This window comes from Humulus lupulus, chromosome 4 (assembly GCF_963169125.1).
Source record: "Humulus lupulus chromosome 4, drHumLupu1.1, whole genome shotgun sequence".
Lineage (NCBI taxonomy): Eukaryota > Viridiplantae > Streptophyta > Magnoliopsida > Rosales > Cannabaceae > Humulus > Humulus lupulus.
Genome location: NC_084796.1, coordinates 158,699,916 through 158,719,779, shown reverse-complemented (window position 1 = coordinate 158,719,779; position 19,864 = coordinate 158,699,916). Strand labels below are relative to the sequence as shown.

General features: G+C 37.7%; 1 protein-coding gene across 1 annotated transcript; it reads left to right on the top strand.

Moving 5' to 3' along the window:
- The first annotated feature begins 17,811 nt into the window (after positions 1-17,811).
- Positions 17,812-19,212, top strand: LOC133830927 (uncharacterized). Its single transcript, XM_062261044.1, has 3 exons — positions 17,812-17,957; positions 18,042-18,223; positions 18,895-19,212. Exons 1-3 carry the CDS (start codon positions 17,911-17,913, stop codon positions 19,086-19,088), a joined length of 423 nt encoding a protein of 140 aa, XP_062117028.1. The 5' UTR covers positions 17,812-17,910; the 3' UTR covers positions 19,089-19,212.
- Positions 19,213-19,864: the final 652 nt, after the last annotated feature.

Below are 19,864 nucleotides of genomic sequence, written 5' to 3'. Positions count from 1 at the left end.
GAGCATGGGTCGATATGGTTAGACCTAATCAAGAGCACACCATACACTTGTCTGACCCAATGGTCGTGAAAAATTAAGTGCCAAGGTACGCTGGGCCAGATCCAAGGCTGATTATACAGAGGATAGGGCAATGGGCTCCGGGGTGACTTATTAGTCCCTGATCCTAGGGCGTTGAGCCCCAGTGTCATTTATTAATCACGTGCTTGGGTAACGGGCCCCAATATGATCTAGATGATCATTTATTTAGGGTGATTGGCCCCATATCACACTGTAGTCATTTATATGAATGGTATGCATGCATAAGTAGGATTATTATTGCTAGACATGCTTATTATGGTTTGATAATGTATTATTAACTGCTTATGAGCATGTTTAAGTTTTCTTGCTGGGCCTTGGCTCACAGGTGCTATGTGGTGCAGGTAAGGGGAAAGAAAAGCTAGACCAACCATGAGTTGGAGAGCTTAGGTGGCGACGTGTACATATGCGGCCGCTTGACCACCACGACCAAGGTTTCTCAAAGGAACTAGGGTTAAACCCTATTTTTGTTACTTAGGTCAGTGGGTTGTAACTTTTGAGTTGTAATGACCTTTTTGGAACTGTAAACAACTTTGTAAATGTTTATTATGGGATCCCATGTACAACTTAACATTTTAATGAAATATCCATTCCTTCTGACTGAAATTTTTAACCTTGATCCGTTAATCACATTTAGTTGCACGTTTCTGGCCTAATGACTCATTTAGCAAGTTAAGCACTATTAAAAATACACAGTGTGACGGTCTTGGCTAATTAGGGTGTTACAGGATAGCCTAGTGAGAGTGGCTAAGGACTATACTATTTCAGAGATGGGTTTGCTGAGGTATAGGACCGGATTTGTGTTCCGGTAGACTCTGTTATCGAATGAGAGATCCTGGATGAGTCTCATACTACACCATATTCATTGCATCCAGGCACCACGAAGATGTACCAAGACCTAAAAACCTTATATTGGTTGCCTGGGATGAAGAAAGACGTGACTGAGTATGTGGCTAAGTTTCTGACATGTCAGCAAGTCAAGGTTGAACATTAGAGACTGACAGGGCTACTATAGCCTTTGGGTATACCTGAATGGAAATGGGAGGACATCACTATGGACTACGTAGTTGGGTTATCCAGGATAGTGTGTTAGCATGATTCAGTGTGGGTGATTGTGGATCGATATACAAAATCAACCAACTTCTTACCAGTAAGGACGAACTTTATAGCAGATTAGTATACTGATCTTTATGTGAAAGAGTTAGTACGCCTCCATGGGGCTCCTAGGTCTATCTTATCATATCAAGACCCCATTTTCACTTCCATGTTTTGGGGAAGTCTGCAGAAAGCTATAGGTACACAGTTGAAATTCAGTACAGATGACCATCCTTAGATAGATGGTAAGTCTAAGAGGACAATTCAAATACTGGAAGAAATGATTCAGGCATGCATTTTGGACTTTGAAGGGTCCTGGAGAAAGTATTTTCCTTTGATAGAATTTTCCTATAGTAACACCTATCAGTCGACCATTGGAGTGGCTCCTTACAAGATGTTGTATGGTAGGAAGTGTAGATCGCCCATTCACTAGGACGAGATGGGTGAAAGGAAATACTTGGGTCCTAAAGCAGTTCAGACAACCAATGAGGCCATAGAAAAGATTGTATATCGGATGCTCGTGTCATAGAGTAGACAGAAAAGTTATTCAGATCCAAAGTTCAGAGATGTGGAGTTCCAAATGGGAGACTATGCCTTCCTTAGAGTTTCGTTGCTAAAAGGGTTGAAAAAGTTTGGGAAGATGTAACGCCCTACGTTTTGGGTACCTTTAAACGACACGGGTTGGGATTGTTTTCCCCGAGTTAAGAATATTATTTTAAATAATATTATATTTGTTTGGAATTCATTTCCATGAGTTATTGCTATCCAAATTATGAATTGTGTGATTAAAAGTCAAGACAAGACTTTCGATCTTGGACCGACACAAAAACCCTAATCGCGTAAAGATCTCGGAAAACAAAATGATAAACTATGGCAAATATATTTTGGGCATAAAATACATTCATAAAAATTAAAGTTTGGTAAAAAATAATAAACCTAAGAGGAAATTGAAAATTTAGGGCATTTTGTGTTAAATGCATAAATTTTTGCCTAATTGTGGAATTTTATTCCATAAATGGACCTTAGGTTAAATTGTATTGTGTGATTAATTAAATTAAATTTGAGAGACATTTAATTTAATTATTATGTGTTTTATTTTTTTTTAAAAAAAACTTTATAAGATTGAAAAAGGTTATAGAAAATTGATTTAAGCTTTAATCACATCAAATTAATGTTAATGACACAAAGTGACATAAAGTAAAAATACTGAGTGTTTTAGATATTTTTATGTTGTCTATGTTCTTCCACCCTCCCCAACCGACCCCCTTCTCTTCTCTCACTCTCATTTTCTTCAAAAAAAATTCTCTCCAGTTTTCTCATCATTTTCAACTACCAAAAACACTAAGAAACCTTGGAAGGTTACGCCTTGATCTTGGAAGAGTTTCCCTAAGGTGAAAGTTCCAAAAACATGACTTTTATAAAGATTTTAACTATAGATATTTTAATAACTAACTAAATATGTTGTTGGGGGAGTTGGTTTCAGGTTTTGAAGAGTTTTGGAAGGTTCGAAAGCTAGTAGAAACATCAAAACCTAAAGCAAGAACAACAAGAGGTAAACAGTTTATTTTTTATGGTTGTTTTTGTATGATTTTTATTTTTAAGCATTATTTTGTGTATTTAATGTTTAAAGTTTCTTATTGGTGATGTAATAAGGCTATGGTAGTTGCTTGATAATCTTTATGATGCTTATATGTTGATTGTGAAAATAGGGACACAAGATCCCTAAGGGTTTTGTTGAAAACCCTAAATTCAAAACAAAAAAAAATGTTTTGAGCCTTGACTTCCAAGGGGTCAAGCATTCACTATATAACTGATTTTCTAAAATAAATTGCATTGCAATGTTGATGAGATGGATTACATGAATTTGAGTTTTTGAAACACTAAAAAATGTTTAGAAATGAGTGAGTTATGCTATTTGAAATTTTTGGTGTAAAAATAGTTTTTTCATATTCTTAATTTTGGGACCAAGTTTGGACAGCCACTGTGTAATGATCCACTACTCTAGACTTTTGGACCATTAACGAAATTATACATACAAAACCTTAATAGAACTTACATTTGCGAAAATACCATAATTTTATTAAGTAACTTGTAAAAATAAGAGCTACTTACAAAATATCAAGAAGGATATGGGATCCCATTGTTTGAAAAACAAAAACATAACATGATTTAAAAATAAAGGGGTTACATAGTAAGTGCGGAAAATACATATAAAGACCATAAGTAAACGACTACATCCTCGAAATCGAACTCTCGACTCCTTGAATCCGTTCATCACCGATACACATTCTCTAAGCGTCCACGAATCTTACCGCCTCTAAAGCTATTTTCCTGCACATAAAACAGAAAGGAATGAGCCTAATGCCCAGCAAGGAAAATCTAACACATAGTCATAAACATAAATTTCATAAAAAAACATAAAGACATAACATAACACTTATTACATACACATACTATAATGGCCATTATTACTTGGGGTCCCATAGACTAAACAAGTCATATGCCCATGAGATTAGTGGGGTCCTACTAGCTAAGTAGGTTATATGCCCATAATCTATTTGGGGTCTTGTTAGTCATATGGGTCATATGCCCAAGCCTAAAACATACATATTCATAACATATTTTATAACATATAAAACATAAGATAACATAAGCATAAAACATATAGATTCTATCCTATTTTCCTTACCAAAGTTACCGGGATATGTGGACAGTGCTGGGACTTTGGAACACTCCTAATTATCATTATGAAAAAGAGTGAGTCTAATGAAGAAAAAGAGATGAAAAGGAATGGGAAGACTAAACCATTGAGACACATACTTACCAAAACTTATGTGCTCAAGAACTTAGATTTCCTAACCAAAATAAAGATTAAGGTTAGAGGCTGAGTAGAAGATTATGAGAACTTAAAAGAACAAATACAGAATTGAACTAGAGTTTTGGGTTACCTTGAAGACTTGTAAGACCAATCTACACCTCAAACCGAAATACTCTAAAACCTTACTTCCCAAAGTGTTTGATAAGCTTATGATTCCCAAACCCAGGTGTTTATACTCTCACACTCACTTAGCACTTGCAGCCTTTGAACTTAGAGCAAAAGATGAATAATGGCTGGGTACTAGGTCCTATTTATAGAGTTTAGGAATGAAAGGATCTTGATTTTACTTGAATAAAAATAATAGCTTTTTAGGTGAAAATAATTTGAATAATCGTTCAGCAGAGGCTGAAGACTCGTTCAAAAAGATGCTGGACTTATCAAGAGGTTGAATGGCTGAATGGAAAATGAATTCAAAACATTTCAAAATACACTGAAGGAAGCGATATATCGCCCCCTGTAGGCGATATATCGCCTGGGCCAGTATGTGCGAGGTTGTCGTGCATCGTCTCGTGTTTTTCGTATCTACGTGCTGCGATATATCGCCCCCTATAGCTGCGATATATCGGCACATGCTGATTAATTAAACACGAAATTACACATTTTTAGCTAAGTTTGAATGGAGTAAACATCCTTGACTAAGCCCTCAACGTATTCAAAGCTGCTGACTGACCTTATAGCATTCAAACTTTACTCCTTATTAAATTTAATCCTCAAAATGCTTAATTCTTAATCACCCATTCATAACATGTGCTTAAAATCCTATTGGTCCTTATCTAAACCTTATAGTATAATAAATATTATCCTTAATATCAGTCATATAATCAAACCTTAGGTTAACATTAATATTCTTAAACTATAGGTTAAACTTAGAAAATCTACAAGTACTACTATGAGTGTCCAAATAATTCCCGGTCTGAACCAAAAATCCACAGTTACAAAGATAATACTATACATACTATAATACTACTATCTAACTAGCTAAGTAAAGTTCTTGGACTCTACACACTGTATAGGGAAAATGAAATCAGGTTTTGCTAAACTTTTGTAGAGATGTTCTTGGCATACCCTAGTATGCCTCTGTAAAATTTGGTAACAAAATACTGAACGGTTTGAGAGTTATCAAGTGACAACTGTTGGAAAAAATAAGGACATGAAAATAAGGTCATTTTTACCTCAATGTTTGAAAAATATTTTCACCAATAAAAACTGCTCCTTCTAACCTAAGATTTTACAGAGACCTAAATGGCATATTGAAGATTGAATTGGACAATTTTTATAATAATTGAGTAAGTAAATATCAAGATAAGGACTTGGTAAGCCTTAAAAATATTTTGACCTAAAATACAACTTTGAGATTAGTGAGAATTATTTTTATTCTTTCTAAAAATAAAAGATTTAATCTATTAATAAATTAAAAGAGGGTTTAAAACCCTATATTTTGATAAAATAATTAAGTAAATTATTTTTAGTAAGTAAACTTGATTAATTGACTTCGAAGAATTAACTAGTCAAGATAAGCAATTATTAACGATTTTTCCTAATTAAGTTAAAATTAGGCTATTTTCTTTAAGTGTATTTAGAGATTAAAACCTTGAGAAATATAAAAGGAAAATTAAAAGATTATTTTCTTGAAAAATAATTGAGGAATTTAATTATTATTTTCTGGATACAATACCGGCTAAAATCTTTTATATATTTATCCAACTTGTTGAAAGTACGAGTTAATAGCGGAACTTTTAAAGAATAATATTTTTAGTGGATTATGGGAAATACTATTGCGATACCCGAGCCTTGGTATCAAGACCATAGGATAGGTCTCCCTGAGACTTAGGGTTTAGTCTCAAATTTTTGCGTATGAATTTCTTGAATGGGTAGAAAACCAAATAACGATCTTTAATCCTTACAAATGATTTTTGAAAATTGCCAAACTACCCAAAATGATAATAATGAATTATTAGTGTCATAATTAATGCAAGTATACTGTATGGATAATTACAGTGTTGGACAAGCATAACTGGACTATACGTTGGAGGGTGAAATCTTGCTAAGAGCTAAGGACTCCTAGCAAGTCAACTTTGATTATGTCGCTACAACATGAAACGACTAGTGTAATGTGTGTTAGTGTAGAGATACATGCACATGTATACACTATCATAGAAAGTTTGCATAGAGATGTTAGTCTAGTAGGTGTTGATTCAGAAAAAAAAATGACTGGTAGATATTCGTCATATCCTAGACGACTAATCCCTGTCACAGTGCTTGTTTGATTTTATTATGCCCAGTTCACTACCGAGACGAGTGGCTAAGAGGTGAGGATTGTTGGTTTAAACCTAGGGGCGCCAAAATGAATGGGACCTAGGGGCCCTAATGCTTACTTAATCATTGAACGTTTAGAACCCGAGCAAGTATTCTGATGAGTTATTCCCGGATAGTCGTCGTTAATATTGGCCAATCAGTGAGAGTGCCTAGATATACTAGGGGTTGCCAAGTTTGAGTGAGGATGAACACCCTAGGGGAAACTGCTTCCCAGCACCACTGATTAACACAGAGGTCTCTGTAAACCCGTGTAACTTCGATTACACTCTTGAATAAGTAGCAATGCCCTAGGTAATTTGATGGTTACCCTTGTAAGGGATGTACTTTTGGATAAGTATCGATGCCCTAGGTAACTTGATAGTTACCCATGATGGGGTATTTATTGGCTAGATCTTAGTGTTAAGACTCAATTCTCCCCTATTGATTAGCAAATATGTTGGAGGGCATGATACGCCCGAATTGTCGTAAAGTGTCGAGTGTTGGTCTCGAATTATATTGTGATATATTATATATGTGTTACTCTGGGATTTTCTGAGTGCAGGGATTTATCTGTTTATCTGAAATAGTTTTCCATTGGTTATCAAGCATAACCGTAAGTTTGCCAGGACACTTTTGTGTTCTTGAAATTGATTGCTTAGGGTCTGAATCTGTAGCGTCCCAAATTTGCTAATAAGGCTTAGGGCCTTGATTACCGCGCCTGAAGGGAAATAAGTGATTTATTATTTTAATATGTGAATTTGATGAGTATGTGATTAGAAATGCATGTTTATGTGAATTAAATATGCATGTGGGCCCTATTTGGTTATTAGGGGCATGTTTGTAATTTTAGCCTGTTGAGGGCATAAATGCAATATTTGTGATTATTGTGATCTTTACCACGTGCGAGTGGTGATATGTTTGAGATGCACGATCCGAGACAGTCCTAGGGAGTAGTTTAGCTAGGAAGTCACAACAGGATCCGAAACCCGACTTGGGGCGAGTCGGGGGGTATTCTGGGCATTATACATTTTATTGGGTTATCGGGTTATGAAAATAAATATTTGAAGATATATTTGTAGTTAGAACGTATAGGAGGGAATATTGGGGAAATTTACCATTTTTCCCTCAGGAACGTTTTTGGTACCCTGAGCCTTGGAGGTGACTTAAGTGGCTTAGGCTAGATGAGACAACACATAAGAAACACTTAGAGCTTTCCTAAACTGACCCTATCTCTCTATCACTCGGTTTCTCTCTCTTTTTGGGAGCTTGAAGGCTAAAGAAAGTTCTAGGGGCATTGAGCTAGGAATTCAGAAATCTAAGGCTTGGATTGTGGGAGGAGTAAGCTTGGGAAGTTGAAGAGCAAGTGTGGCCTGAATTCATCTTTGAGGTAAGAGGTCTAGTATTAAAATTATCTGAGTTTATGCTGAGTTTTGCTAGAGTTACAAGTTTCTGCATGTAAGTTGAATGGTGGATCACTCTTGATTATCTAGATGAGTTTAGAAATTAGTTCTTGGTTATGTTTTGCTGCTGGGATCATTCCAGAACTACTGTGATGATTAAATTAGGTTGCTAGATTGGTTTTTGGGCTAAATTGGTTGGTTTTTGGTTGTGAAAATGGGGGATTTTTCTGGGTTCAAAGGGTCGGGCGGCGACATTGTTCTTGGTGAGCCGCGGCCCTTTAGAGCAGAAAGGAGGCTAGGAAGAAGGGCAAACCGCGACACTCTATAGGTTGGGCCGCGGCGTGCATAGGGAAAAAAGAGAGGCTGAGCCTCTGGTTGAGGCGGGCTGCGACACAAGGCCTTGGGGCCGCGACGCTTAGTGGGTTTTTGCACCCCAAGAAGGTTTTAGGCCCGAGAATCCAAAAGTAAAGGCTCGAGATGGATTTTATCACCCAGATTGATAGAATTCCAGGTTCCGGAGACTACAATTATAACCCAAAGTTATTTAATGGATTAGAACTTAATGGATGGATGTCTTTGATACGTTGTGACTAGGATTTTAGCAAGGCTCGGACTAGAGGACTGTGCTCGGGATATCGGAACTCGGGAAGCTTGGGACACAGGTAAGAAAACTGTTGTACCCGTAGAGCAGGGCGTGGCCCTATAGTTTGTATTGCAGGGCACGGCCCTATGTGATTGTGTTGTAGGGCGTAGCCCTATTAATTATGTTTGTATTTGCTTAAGTATTTGTTAAATTTATGCTATGTGTTGCATATCTGTAAATGTACGGCAAGGGCCGGGAACGGAGAAGGTTGAGAACGGCAAGGGCCGGGAACGGCGAAGGCCGAGAACGGCAAGGCCGAGTACGGCAAGGGGCCGGGAGCAGCGTTAAGCACTTAGAGTGCAAGTTGCCAGGGTGAGACCCCTATTGGATACCTGGGATATCCTCACGGTGTAGACCACAAACCCAGGGCCTGGTAAAGCGCTTGAGACGACATGGCCATTATGTGTTTAGCCTGTTGGCGACTTTGTTATATGATGATTGATAGTTATGCATATGTTGATTGCTTGTGTGGGGTTTTCTTGCTGGGCTTCGACTCACGGGTGCTCTATGGTGTAGGTAAGGGCAAGGGAAAGGTCGATCAACCATGAGTATGGAGAACGTGAAGCGGCATGTACATGTTCGGCCTACCTAGTTGCCACAGCCATGGGTATTTTTGGGAGATGATGTGTATTAAACCTAATTTAATCGTCTAGTTGACTTTAATCATATTTTGAGTTGTAAATATTTCTAAACAGTATTTTGGGATCCCAAATGTATAACGCTTTATAATTTCTATGAATGGTTACATTTTCAAATTATATGACTTTTATTACAGTTTAGCTACACTTTTTACCTAAAACCTCAATTAGCGAGTTAATTGCACATTTTAAACTCACTAAGTAATGGCTTTAAGGAGGTAGGGCATTACAAGATTGATCCAGAACCCTAATTTTGTTGAGCTATTGTTATCACTGGTCAGTGACTTGGCGAGTGACCACCTGTCGTCTCTGCGTACTTTTGTTTTAATGTTGAACTTACTAAGTTTTTTCGCTTACCTAGTTGTTCCCCTTTGTAGGTAAGAACAAGGGAAAAGCAGAGCAGTGAGCGTTGGAGTCTACTTTCTAGATATATATGTGGACTGACCTTCTGGGAAGCTCTTTTGTTTTTGGAAATATTGTTTTATTTTCCTAAACAAAGATCAGTTTACTTTTCGTAAACTATGATTGTATTAAATATACAATATGGCCATATGACTTTAAAATGCTTTTTTTTTATATATATATATATGGGTTTTTAAGACATTTCGTTAAATGAAAACTTTTATATTTCTGCATTATCAAGTCTTAAAATTTCGGGACGTTATAGAAGAAGCGCAAGCTGAGCCCTAGATTTAGAGGCCCTTTTGAGATCTTGGAGAGGATTGGTCATATTGTCTACAGGTTGGCTTTACCTCCGACATTGTCAGGAGTTCACAATGTGTTTCATATATCGATGCTCCAGAAGTATGTATCAAATGCAACTCATGTATTGAGTTATGAGGAACTGGAGCTATAGACAAACTTGTCCTATGAGGAGCGTTTAGTACAGATCTTAGATAGATAGGATAAAGTCTTCAGGAACAGGACTATACCATTGGTTAAAGTGCTCTGGAGGATCAGAGGAAAATTTGCGACTATTTAGAAGTGAAGATGGAAATGAGAGTTTGGGAAATATTTGTGAAAAAAAATTCAGAGGATAACAATGGGAGGTTTCGGCCAATGTAGAGAAAAGGATGACAAAAGAAAGTTTTGAGAGAGAAAGAAAATGTAAAAATGAGGCTTTTCTCTAGGATTTTACAATTCATATTAAACTCTGAAAATATGTAAAATGGCCAATATGCCCCTTAGCTGCTGCCCCCTTTAATTCCCATTAAGCCCTAATTTTGTTTTAACTAAACACTAAACAGTTACTTAATCTACTCTTTAATTATTTAAAAATAATTACCAAGTAGTAATTTTTTAATTTTTTTTTTATGAACAAAGAATATTATTAACACCCAAAAACAATTACAAAACCAGCTCAAAAAGAGCCCAGCAAACCGAAAATTACAATAGATTCAGGTTTTTAAGAAAGACAATTTGTTTCCTCTTCAGCTTAGCCTGAGACACAATAGAAACTCTAGCCCTAACACACTCTTGCACCTGAGATACAGCCTTATTAACAGAAACAGAAAAGGAATTAAACAAGCACTGGTTTCTGTTCCACCAAACCAGATAAACAGAGGCTGCTAAACTAGCAGCAACGACCTTCTGTTGAATTCCCTTCGGCTTCCCCTCCATCCACTTAATCCATTCATGAAAACACTCAGGCCAAACCTCACTGCCCAGCCAACTAGCAATACGGTTCCTCACCTGTTGAGCAAACTGACATTGAAAAAATAAGTGCTCACGACACTCCTGCTGAACTTCACAGATTGGACAAAGATAAGAAGCTAGCTGCAGATGGCACCTTAATAAGTTGTCCCTGGTTAATAGATGCCTCAAGGAAGCTTGCCAAAGAATAAACCTATGTTTGGGCAAAGACAAATTACACCAAATAACAGGACCAGAAGGCACCCTTTCCTTATTAACCAACTGAAAATACAACTTGCTGGTTTTTAATTTGCTATTCACCACAGCTTTATCTAACATCTCCCTGCTAATGACTGCCCTCAGCTTGATTAGCTTACGCCAATACCAGCTCACATCAGATTGAAGATTGTACTCCCAAATAGATTGCCCTTTAAGATAAACGGCATCAATCCATTTAACCCAAAGTATATCCTGTTTAGTAGAAACAGCCCAAATATACTTAGCAAGAAGAACCATATTCCATTTGGTCTCTTCCTTAAAACCAATACCTCCCAAACACTTAGGAAGGCACACTTGATCCCAAGCCGTGAGGTGAAGTTTACTTCTGTTATCATTCCCTCTGCTGGTCCCCCACAGAAATCTCCTGCATAAGTGATCAATCTCATTAATTACACTCTTAGGGAGGAGAAAAATACTCATCCAAAAAGCTCTAATTCCCAATAAAATAGAGTGAATAAGCTGATCTTTTCCAGCAAATGAGAGATGACGATTAGACCAATGATGAAGCTTCAATTGAATCTTCTGAATAATAGTAGCGCAGTCCCCAGCCCTCCATTTCGTAGGTCTCAGCAGAACATCAAGATACTTTAAGGGGAAATCACCTTCAGCAAAATGCAAATCCCTTAGAATATCCTTGGTCTCTAACTCTGTTAAACCCCCAAAATACACTCTAGATTTGTCCAAGTTAGCTGTCAAACCAGAAACAGCACTGAAATCTTTAAAACACTGCTGTATAATCTGAACTGAAGTACTATTTCCCTTGCAAAATATCACTAAGTCATCCGCAAAACAAAGACTCACTAAATTCAACCTCCTACATTGAGGATGAAATTTAAAGTCCTTATTTTGAGTGGCATGAATGAGCATCCTAGTGAAAAACTCCATAACCAGAACAAATAAGAGAGGGGAAATCGGATCCCCTTGTTTCAGCCCCCTCCTACCAGTAAAACAGCCCTGCACTCTACCATTCATCAAAATAGAATAAGAAGCATCTTTTAAACACACCATAATCCAGTTAATAAACTGCTTCGCAAAACAAAAACCAGCAAGAATCTCCTCTAAACAGTGCCAATCAATGGAGTCATAAGCCTTGCTAAGATCGATTTTCATCACACATCTAGGGGAGATATGTTTTCTCTTATAACCCTTAAGGATATCCTGAAAAATAAGAATGTTATGTGCTAAAAGTCTATCCTTAATAAACGCCCCTTGATTTTGATGAATTAAAAGAGGAAGGACCCCTTTCAGTCTCTCACACATCATCTTAGAAATACATTTATATAATGTATTGCAGCAAGCAATGGGCCTATAATCCACCGCCCTAGTTGGATTTGCAACTTTAGGAATCAAAGACAACAACTCATTATTTAGATTTTTAGGCATAATACCTTGCTGAAAGAAACCCAAAACAGTCGCTGAAATATCATCACCAATCTCATTCCACAGAGCTTTGAAGAAACCCGAACCATAGCCATCCGGCCCCGGACTCTTGATAGTCCCAATGCTAAACATAGCATCTCTAACATCCTTCTTAGTAAAAGGTTTTACTAAAGCCAGTTGATGCTCTAAAGAGAGGATATTACCATGAACAAAGCAATCCATGTGAATAGACCCCGAAGCCTTACTTTGGCTGCCCAAAACATTTCTAAAATGATATAAAAAATGATCCACAACCTCCTCATAATTCTCAACCAACTGACCATTATCAGAAACAAACGAGGCAATTCTATTAACTTTCTTCTGCTGTTTTAAACAAGCATGGAAATACGCTGTATTATCATCCCCAAATTTGAGCCAATTAATTTTACTTTTTTTCCTCAAGAAACTATCATAAATCCTGGAATACTGAACCAGAATCTCAAACGCCTGATTTTCCTCAGCCTGAAACTTTGAAGAAAGAGGATCTTGTTGGAGATGAATTTGAGCCTGGTTATACGTCTCTTTAGCCATCTGAAAGTTACGCTCAACATCACCAAATTCAGACTTATTAAACTGCCTTAAGACATGGCTAAGCCTCCTAAGCTTCACCAAAATACCATCAAAACCTCCAAGAGCTACTGGCTTTTTCCAACTTTGCAAAACAGTAGCCGTGAATCTATCATATTCCACCCACATGTTATAAAACCTAAAAGGTTTAAAACCAGTAATTACCTCCTGAAAAACCTTAATAATGCAGTAGCAATGATCTGAAAGAATGTCCCAATGTTTGACAGCAACTGAAGCCGGAAAGAGGTCAATCCACTCTTCATTTTTAAAAACACGATCTAACTTGGAATAAATTCCAGCACCATCTGCTTGGTTATTAGTCCACGTAAATTGAGAACCAATTGAACCAAGCTCATCAGCTAACCCTTGCCCTTGCCATCTCTGAGCATCAAACAACTTAGTGGAAGTAACTGGCCGATCCCCTCTTCTGTCATCAAACTCAAAAACAGAGTTGAAGTCTCCAGCCAACAACCAGGGAGCAACAGGGAAATTAAGGCAAGATAAATCATGCCACATCTGAGATCTTTCATTAACTGTGTTTCTCCCATAAACAAAGGTCACACAGTACTCCCTCTTCGAATGTTGTTCCTTAATAAGAGTATGAACAAGTTGATCACTCTTGTAACGACCCAAAATCGCTAATAAGGCTTAAGAGCCTTGATTAGTGTGCCTGGAGGGCATAATGGGATTTATGTGTGATTTTCATGAGTAAATGCGTGATTATGATTTAAAGCATGTTATATGACTAATTGAACATTCGAGATGCATGACTATGTGGTTAGTATGCATGTTAGGTGAAATAAATATGCATGTGGACCCCGTTTGCATGATAGGGGTAAATTAGTAATTTTAGCCCGCTGAGGGCATATATGTGATAATTGTATTATGTGATTTGTACCACGTGAGTGTGGTGTTATTATTGTGTTGCACGTGCCGAGACGGTCCTGGAGAGCTAGTTAACTCAAAAGTCACAACGGGATTCTATACCCGGCTCGGGAGGAGCCTAGGAGTACCTTAGGAATTTTATGGCTAAGTTGAGATTTAGCGGTTAATGGTTATTGGTGATTGAGTAACCTGGGTAACCATTAGTTACTGCTGAGAGTAACAAGTTTAGGTGAAAGAATGGTAGAATTGCAATATAGGAGAAAGGACTAAAGTGCCCTTGAGGTTTAGTTAGCAAAAGGGTTTTGATGAAGGGGTAAAATGGTCATTTGGCTGGGGATTAGATAAGTTTCAGCTGGGAAAAGGGATACACGGTTTTGGCTTAGCCATTTGATGGTTTTGTGAAAATTGAGAGAAGAAAATCTAGAAGAGAAGGAGAGGAAGAAAGGAGCTGAAAATTGGGCAATTGAGGAGAAGAATCAAGAGGTTTTGGCTTGAAGCTGGATTTGGAGAGGGCTCAAAGTTGAATTCTTGATTGAGGTAAGAGTTTTAAACATCCTTGGGTTTTCATATATGTTGTGGTTTAAGATTTTGGAGGCATGGTTTAGGTTTTTCAAGCTTGGGTTGTGTTTTGGCCTATGGGTTTGAGTTTTCTGAAATTAGAGATAAAAAATGTGGATTTTTGAGTGTAATTATGTTTTGATCTTGATACTAGTGTTTATGGGTTGTTAGATGGTTCATTTGAAGTTTTAAATTGATCTTGGGGTTTAGGTAATGGTTTGGGATGATTTGGAGGGGTTTTAGCTCGGGAAAAACGCAAGAGAAAACCCAGAAATCTGGGTTCGCGAAGGAGCGCCGTGGCCCTGTTCTTGGGCGCCGCGGCGCGAGGTTGCATCAGGAGAAGGGCAAGCCGCTGGGCGCCGCGGCCCTTGAGGGGAGTGCCGCGGCCCTGGGCCATTTTGGCAGGCAAAAATTCTGGTTTTTAGGGCTTTTTCCCGGGGACTCGGGGGATGGTTCCAATGTTTTGTTTTAGGGAATTAGAGGTCCCAAGAGTGCTGGATTGGTCCCGGGAAGTGGTTTTGGGTTGGTTAGTATTAAAAAGTGTTTTATGTGTGTTGTGACTAGGATTTCGGAGAGGCTCGTGCTAGAGGACCGTGCTTGTGGCCTTGGTGCATCGGAAAGCTCGGGTTACAGGTAAGAAAACTATAGCACCCGTAGGACAGGGCATGGGCCCATAGTGTGATTGCAGGGCATGGCCCTATGTTGCATTACATGTTAGGGTGTAGACTTGATTGAATTGATATATGTTCAAATGTTATTTCGAGATGTACTATATCTGTGATTATAGTTGAATGATACGGCAAGGAGCCGAGAACGGCAATGGAGCCGAGAACGGCGAAAGGCCGAGAACGGCGAAAGGCCGAGAACGGCAGTGGGGCCGGAAGTACCACTTAGCACATGGGATGCTTACAGTCAGGGTAGGACCCAATGGATACATGAGATATCCTTACGGTGAGGACCGAGACCCCAGGCTTTGGTAAGGCTTTTGGGGCGGCATGGCCGTGTTTGCTTAGTCTAATGGTTGACCTGTTTATCTGTGGACTATCTAATATGATTAACTATATAATTTGCATATGTTATGAGCTGCATGAGTTTTCTTGCTGGGCTTTGGCTCATGGGTGCTCTATGTTGCAGGTAAGGGCAAAGATTGAGTCAACCAGCCATGAGTACGGAGAGCATGAAGCGACGCGTACATGTTTGGCCTGCCCGACTGCTTTGGTTGGGGGTTTATTCGAGAAATGGCTGTAATAATCTTTGATTTTTATAACTAATCAACTGTAAACTTATTTCAAGATGTAAAGAGTTTTCAAACCTTATTTTGGGATCCCAAATGTTTAATACTAGAAGTTTTTAATGAAACGACGCATTTTCAAGGATTACAGCCTTAACTTTTAATTAGTCACACTTTCGTTTTAAAAACCTCGGTTAGCGAGTCTTTGCACACTGTTTTGTCTTAAAACTCACTTGGTAACGGCTCTAAGGAAGTAGGGCGTTACAACTCTCTTGAAGAATATCCACTAACAGAGTACTACTCTTCCAAACCAGCAAGATTCTACCCTCACTAAGAGAACCCTTAAAATAATTCCAACCATCAAAAAGCCTGCTCATCATATCTTCCACTTTCACACCCCTTAATTTGGTCTCAAGAAAAGCACCCAAACCAACTTTATTAATTCGAAAAAAAACACTAAGGGAATCTCTGTTTTTCCCTCTTATTCAAACCACGAACATTCCAGCTAAGAATTTGGAACTCCCCCATTAGATTTTTTGTTTGCATTCAGAGCCAAATTCGAACCCTCCCCTCTCTTGTCTAGCAAGACATTATATGCATTTTTCAACTTGTTCTGAGCCTTAGAAGCCATCAATTTCTTCCCACCGACTTTCCTTGGAGTGATCCATTCCCCTTCCTGCTCTACCAAGCTAGCTGAAACTCTATCAACAGTCCCCTGATCACCCTTGGAAACATGATTAGTAGCTACCACAATAACCTCTGTATTCGGCTGAGCCTGTGAAACCTTCAGAGCACTGTCATTCAATGTAGACTTGACCCCAGCTCCAGCACTCTGCACTGAAGAACTGGCCTCCTTCTGCATCTCAGATTTGCCCAGTTTAGCCTCTTCCATCGAGTTGTCCAATTTAGCTCCATTAACTACCTGATCTTTTGGTCTCCAAACAACTTCTTTTTTCTTATTACAAGAAGATTCAGTATGACCAAACACCTTGCAAATCTTACACTGTGTGGGCAGCCATTCAAACTCAACAAATTGCTCCATTAATTGCCCTTTTTCATTCAAAAACTGAATAGATTTCGGGACCTCATCAGCTATGTCAATATCTACTAAAACTCTTGCAAATTGCATCATAGACCTATCCTTTGTAACCTTATCAACAAGAATTGGTTTTCCAAGAGTACTAACTAAAGCACTCAAACATTTGGTTCCCCAATACTGTAACCCCAAACCAGGCAGTCTCACCCATACCGGAACCGATTTAACCATCCTCAAATGATCTAAATCAGTGGTCCATGGCCTAACAATAACAGGTTTTCTATCAAAGTGCAAAACCCCATTTTCTAACACCAAGTCTCTAGTCACTTCCTCCCTGAATTTAACCAACGTATGACCAGCATTCACTCTCGCTATTCTCTCTATACCCAGTTTTCCCCACATTCTCTTAATGAAACTCTCAAAAACTGCGAAAGGGGGGTTAGCGCCTAAAACCATACACACTACAGCAGAGTTCCAGATAGATGTTTCAACAGCGATTTCTTCTAAATCCACCTGAGCAATCCGATGGCAATCCTGAACTATGGTTCCTCAAATTGTAAACGAGCACCCCCTTGATTCGGCAACAAATCTTTAAATGATGCCCACTTATCCTTAGCTTGATTGATGTAATCGTTATGGACTTCTTCTTGCTCACTCCATTTCAAACCAGACTGAGAAACGCCCACCCTATTCCTATTCAGATCCCCTTTCAACGACCCTCCAAATTCTGGGAAGTCAGCCATCGAGTCCTTGAAAACGTCCTCCATCTCAGTTGAAGGTTCTTCATCGTCAACTACTAACGATTCACCACCCATTTCCTCAGGTCCAATCTCATCCCTACCCTTGTCATCTCTGCCCTTGTCGATCGAATCAGGCTTCTGGTGTACTCTCTTACGTCTCGCCATGGAGCAGCTAGAGAGAAAACCTCACGCCCTTTGAACTCCTTAAATCTAGTAGTAATTTTTTTTCTTATCTCACCAAATTGAATTTTTAACTTAGGGTAATTAAATTAAATGCATCTTACCATTTAATTTAAGTGGTCTCACTCCTATATTTTATAACTCCTGCATAATGGAATTAAATTATACAAAATTCTATTTTTGGCTAAATAATTTTTTTTCATAAAAATACATTTTAAATATTTTCACACAAAAATCACACTATTTAGACCTTAAAATACAACCATTCAATAATTTTATGCCCATTAATATTTTTCTATAATTATGCATTTCCAATAATATTTTGAAAACCGCACATTTCACACCCTTCATTCTTGAATATGTTGGGTTTTGCTTGGGTGGAATTGAATCCGCATTTACGGAAAAGGTGAGAGAAGTCTCACATGACTTTCTTCTTCATTGAGTTCTTCTGGGCTGGCTAAAACGCTAAGTCCTCGTACTCTGACTTCAGGAAAAATCAAATGAAAGGCTCTTTATTGAGAAGAATCTCGTTCCGCGCTCAAACTCTTCTCTCTCCTTCCTCGCTGCTCCCACTTGCCGCCTCGACTCACTCCACACTCGCCTTTTACTGCTCCGATCCATCCAATTCTTCTAAGGGACAGATCTCCGATGATGACGCTAGTGATAGCCAAGGTACATGACCAAACAAAAGATTGATGTTGATTCTGAGATTCAGAAATGTTTTACTTTTGATGTTTTGGTCTAGCTCACTACTCACTAGCATTTGCTATCCACAAATTTGTTTCACGATCAATTTTTTTTTCTTCTAATTTTAAATTTTCTTTTATTTTCTCTACTATTAGTTTTGCTCAAGAACAGACAACTGGGACCTATGCTAATAGATTCTATGAATAATTCATACGATCATTGATATATATATCGTATGTGTGTGTCAATTGAAACGAAGACTATGATAAAAAAAAAAATACGCCCACTCTGATCTTTTTTTTGGGGAGTTTTGCTATCTCAAAGCTTAATTAGAAATTTAAGACCTGTTACATATGATTTTTTTATGGTGATTTTCCTTAAACATTTAATCGAAATAGTAATTGCATTAATCTAATGGCAGTGTTTTTTATTTCGCTGGGGATCGAATGGCAGTGTTTAAAATGAACCAGAAAATGGATGTGGCACATCAAGATGTATTTCTTTCTCTTTTTTCCACCCTCGTTTCTCATGGAAAAAACATCTTGAATTTTTCCATTGTTTTTGAGTTCATTGTTTCTGATTTTTTCTTTGGTTCGTTTTCCCACTTGAATTTCGTAATGTCAAGACTCAAAACATGTCTTTAAACTTTTGTTCAGATCTAAAAAAGAAAATAGACGCATACCTAGAGGGGGATGAGGAGGCGATACCGTCGATATTCGAAGCGATTCTAGAGCGACAATTGGCGGGGTTGGTGGGAAAGCATGATGTGAGGAAGGATGAGAATGAATTGGTTGAACATATTGGGAAGAAACCACTCAAACAAGAGCCAGAAACAGAGAGTGATGAGTGATGTTTGAGGAAGAAAAAATTATGTGGTGAAATTGTTGCAATATTTTATAATGATATATATTAAAAATCAATTTGTCATAACTAATTGATTTTTTATTCATTTAATATATTAAAATTAATGCTCACATTTATTGTTAAACCTAATTTGAATTTCCTAACTAAATAGAGTAAATATGTCGACTAAGTTGAGAGAATATCTCAACTTCGGTAGGTGTGGCAGAGACTCTGATAGTAGGTCTCACACTATAAATATAGTGTACCGGTCCCCAAGTTCATTGCTCATTCTGACTTTAAGTAACTCCATCTAAAATAGTTAGTGAGTGCTTGGAAGGCTGTGTACTCGTTCTAATTTCTGTTTTTTTTTCCTTTTGTAAATCTAAAGCTAGGTCGAGGTTATCAATTGCAATGGTTGAAGATATATAATATTCGATTCTCTCTTCGTATATGTTCAATCTATATATATCAATCACGTCTACATGTATAAAATTGTTTATATGCTTATATTTCATTTTAATCTAACATTTGGTATCAAAGCCATTATTATCTCTGCCTTATTAATTTTATCTGCATATATATATTTATTTGCTTTATATATGCCTTTATATTCGTATTCATATATATATATTTCGTTTCAGTTGGTCATATTCATAACATTTTTTTTAATTTTGATCGAGAGTTTTAATGCTTCAAATTTTTTGACTTTTTGTTTCAAAACTAATTTTCAATATAAGTACCATTAGAAATCCTTCAGATTATTCTTTCTAATGATCTATGTTT

Coding starts and splice junctions, on each gene's coding strand:
- LOC133830927 (XM_062261044.1), top strand. CDS start 17,911: ATGTTGGGTTTTGCTTGGGTGGAATTGAATCCGCATTTACGGAAAAG. Junction 17,958..18,041: donor AATCCGCATTTACGGAAAAG/GTGAGAGAAGTC, acceptor CTCTGACTTCAG/GAAAAATCAAATGAAAGGCT. Junction 18,224..18,894: donor TGACGCTAGTGATAGCCAAG/GTACATGACCAA, acceptor ACTTTTGTTCAG/ATCTAAAAAAGAAAATAGAC.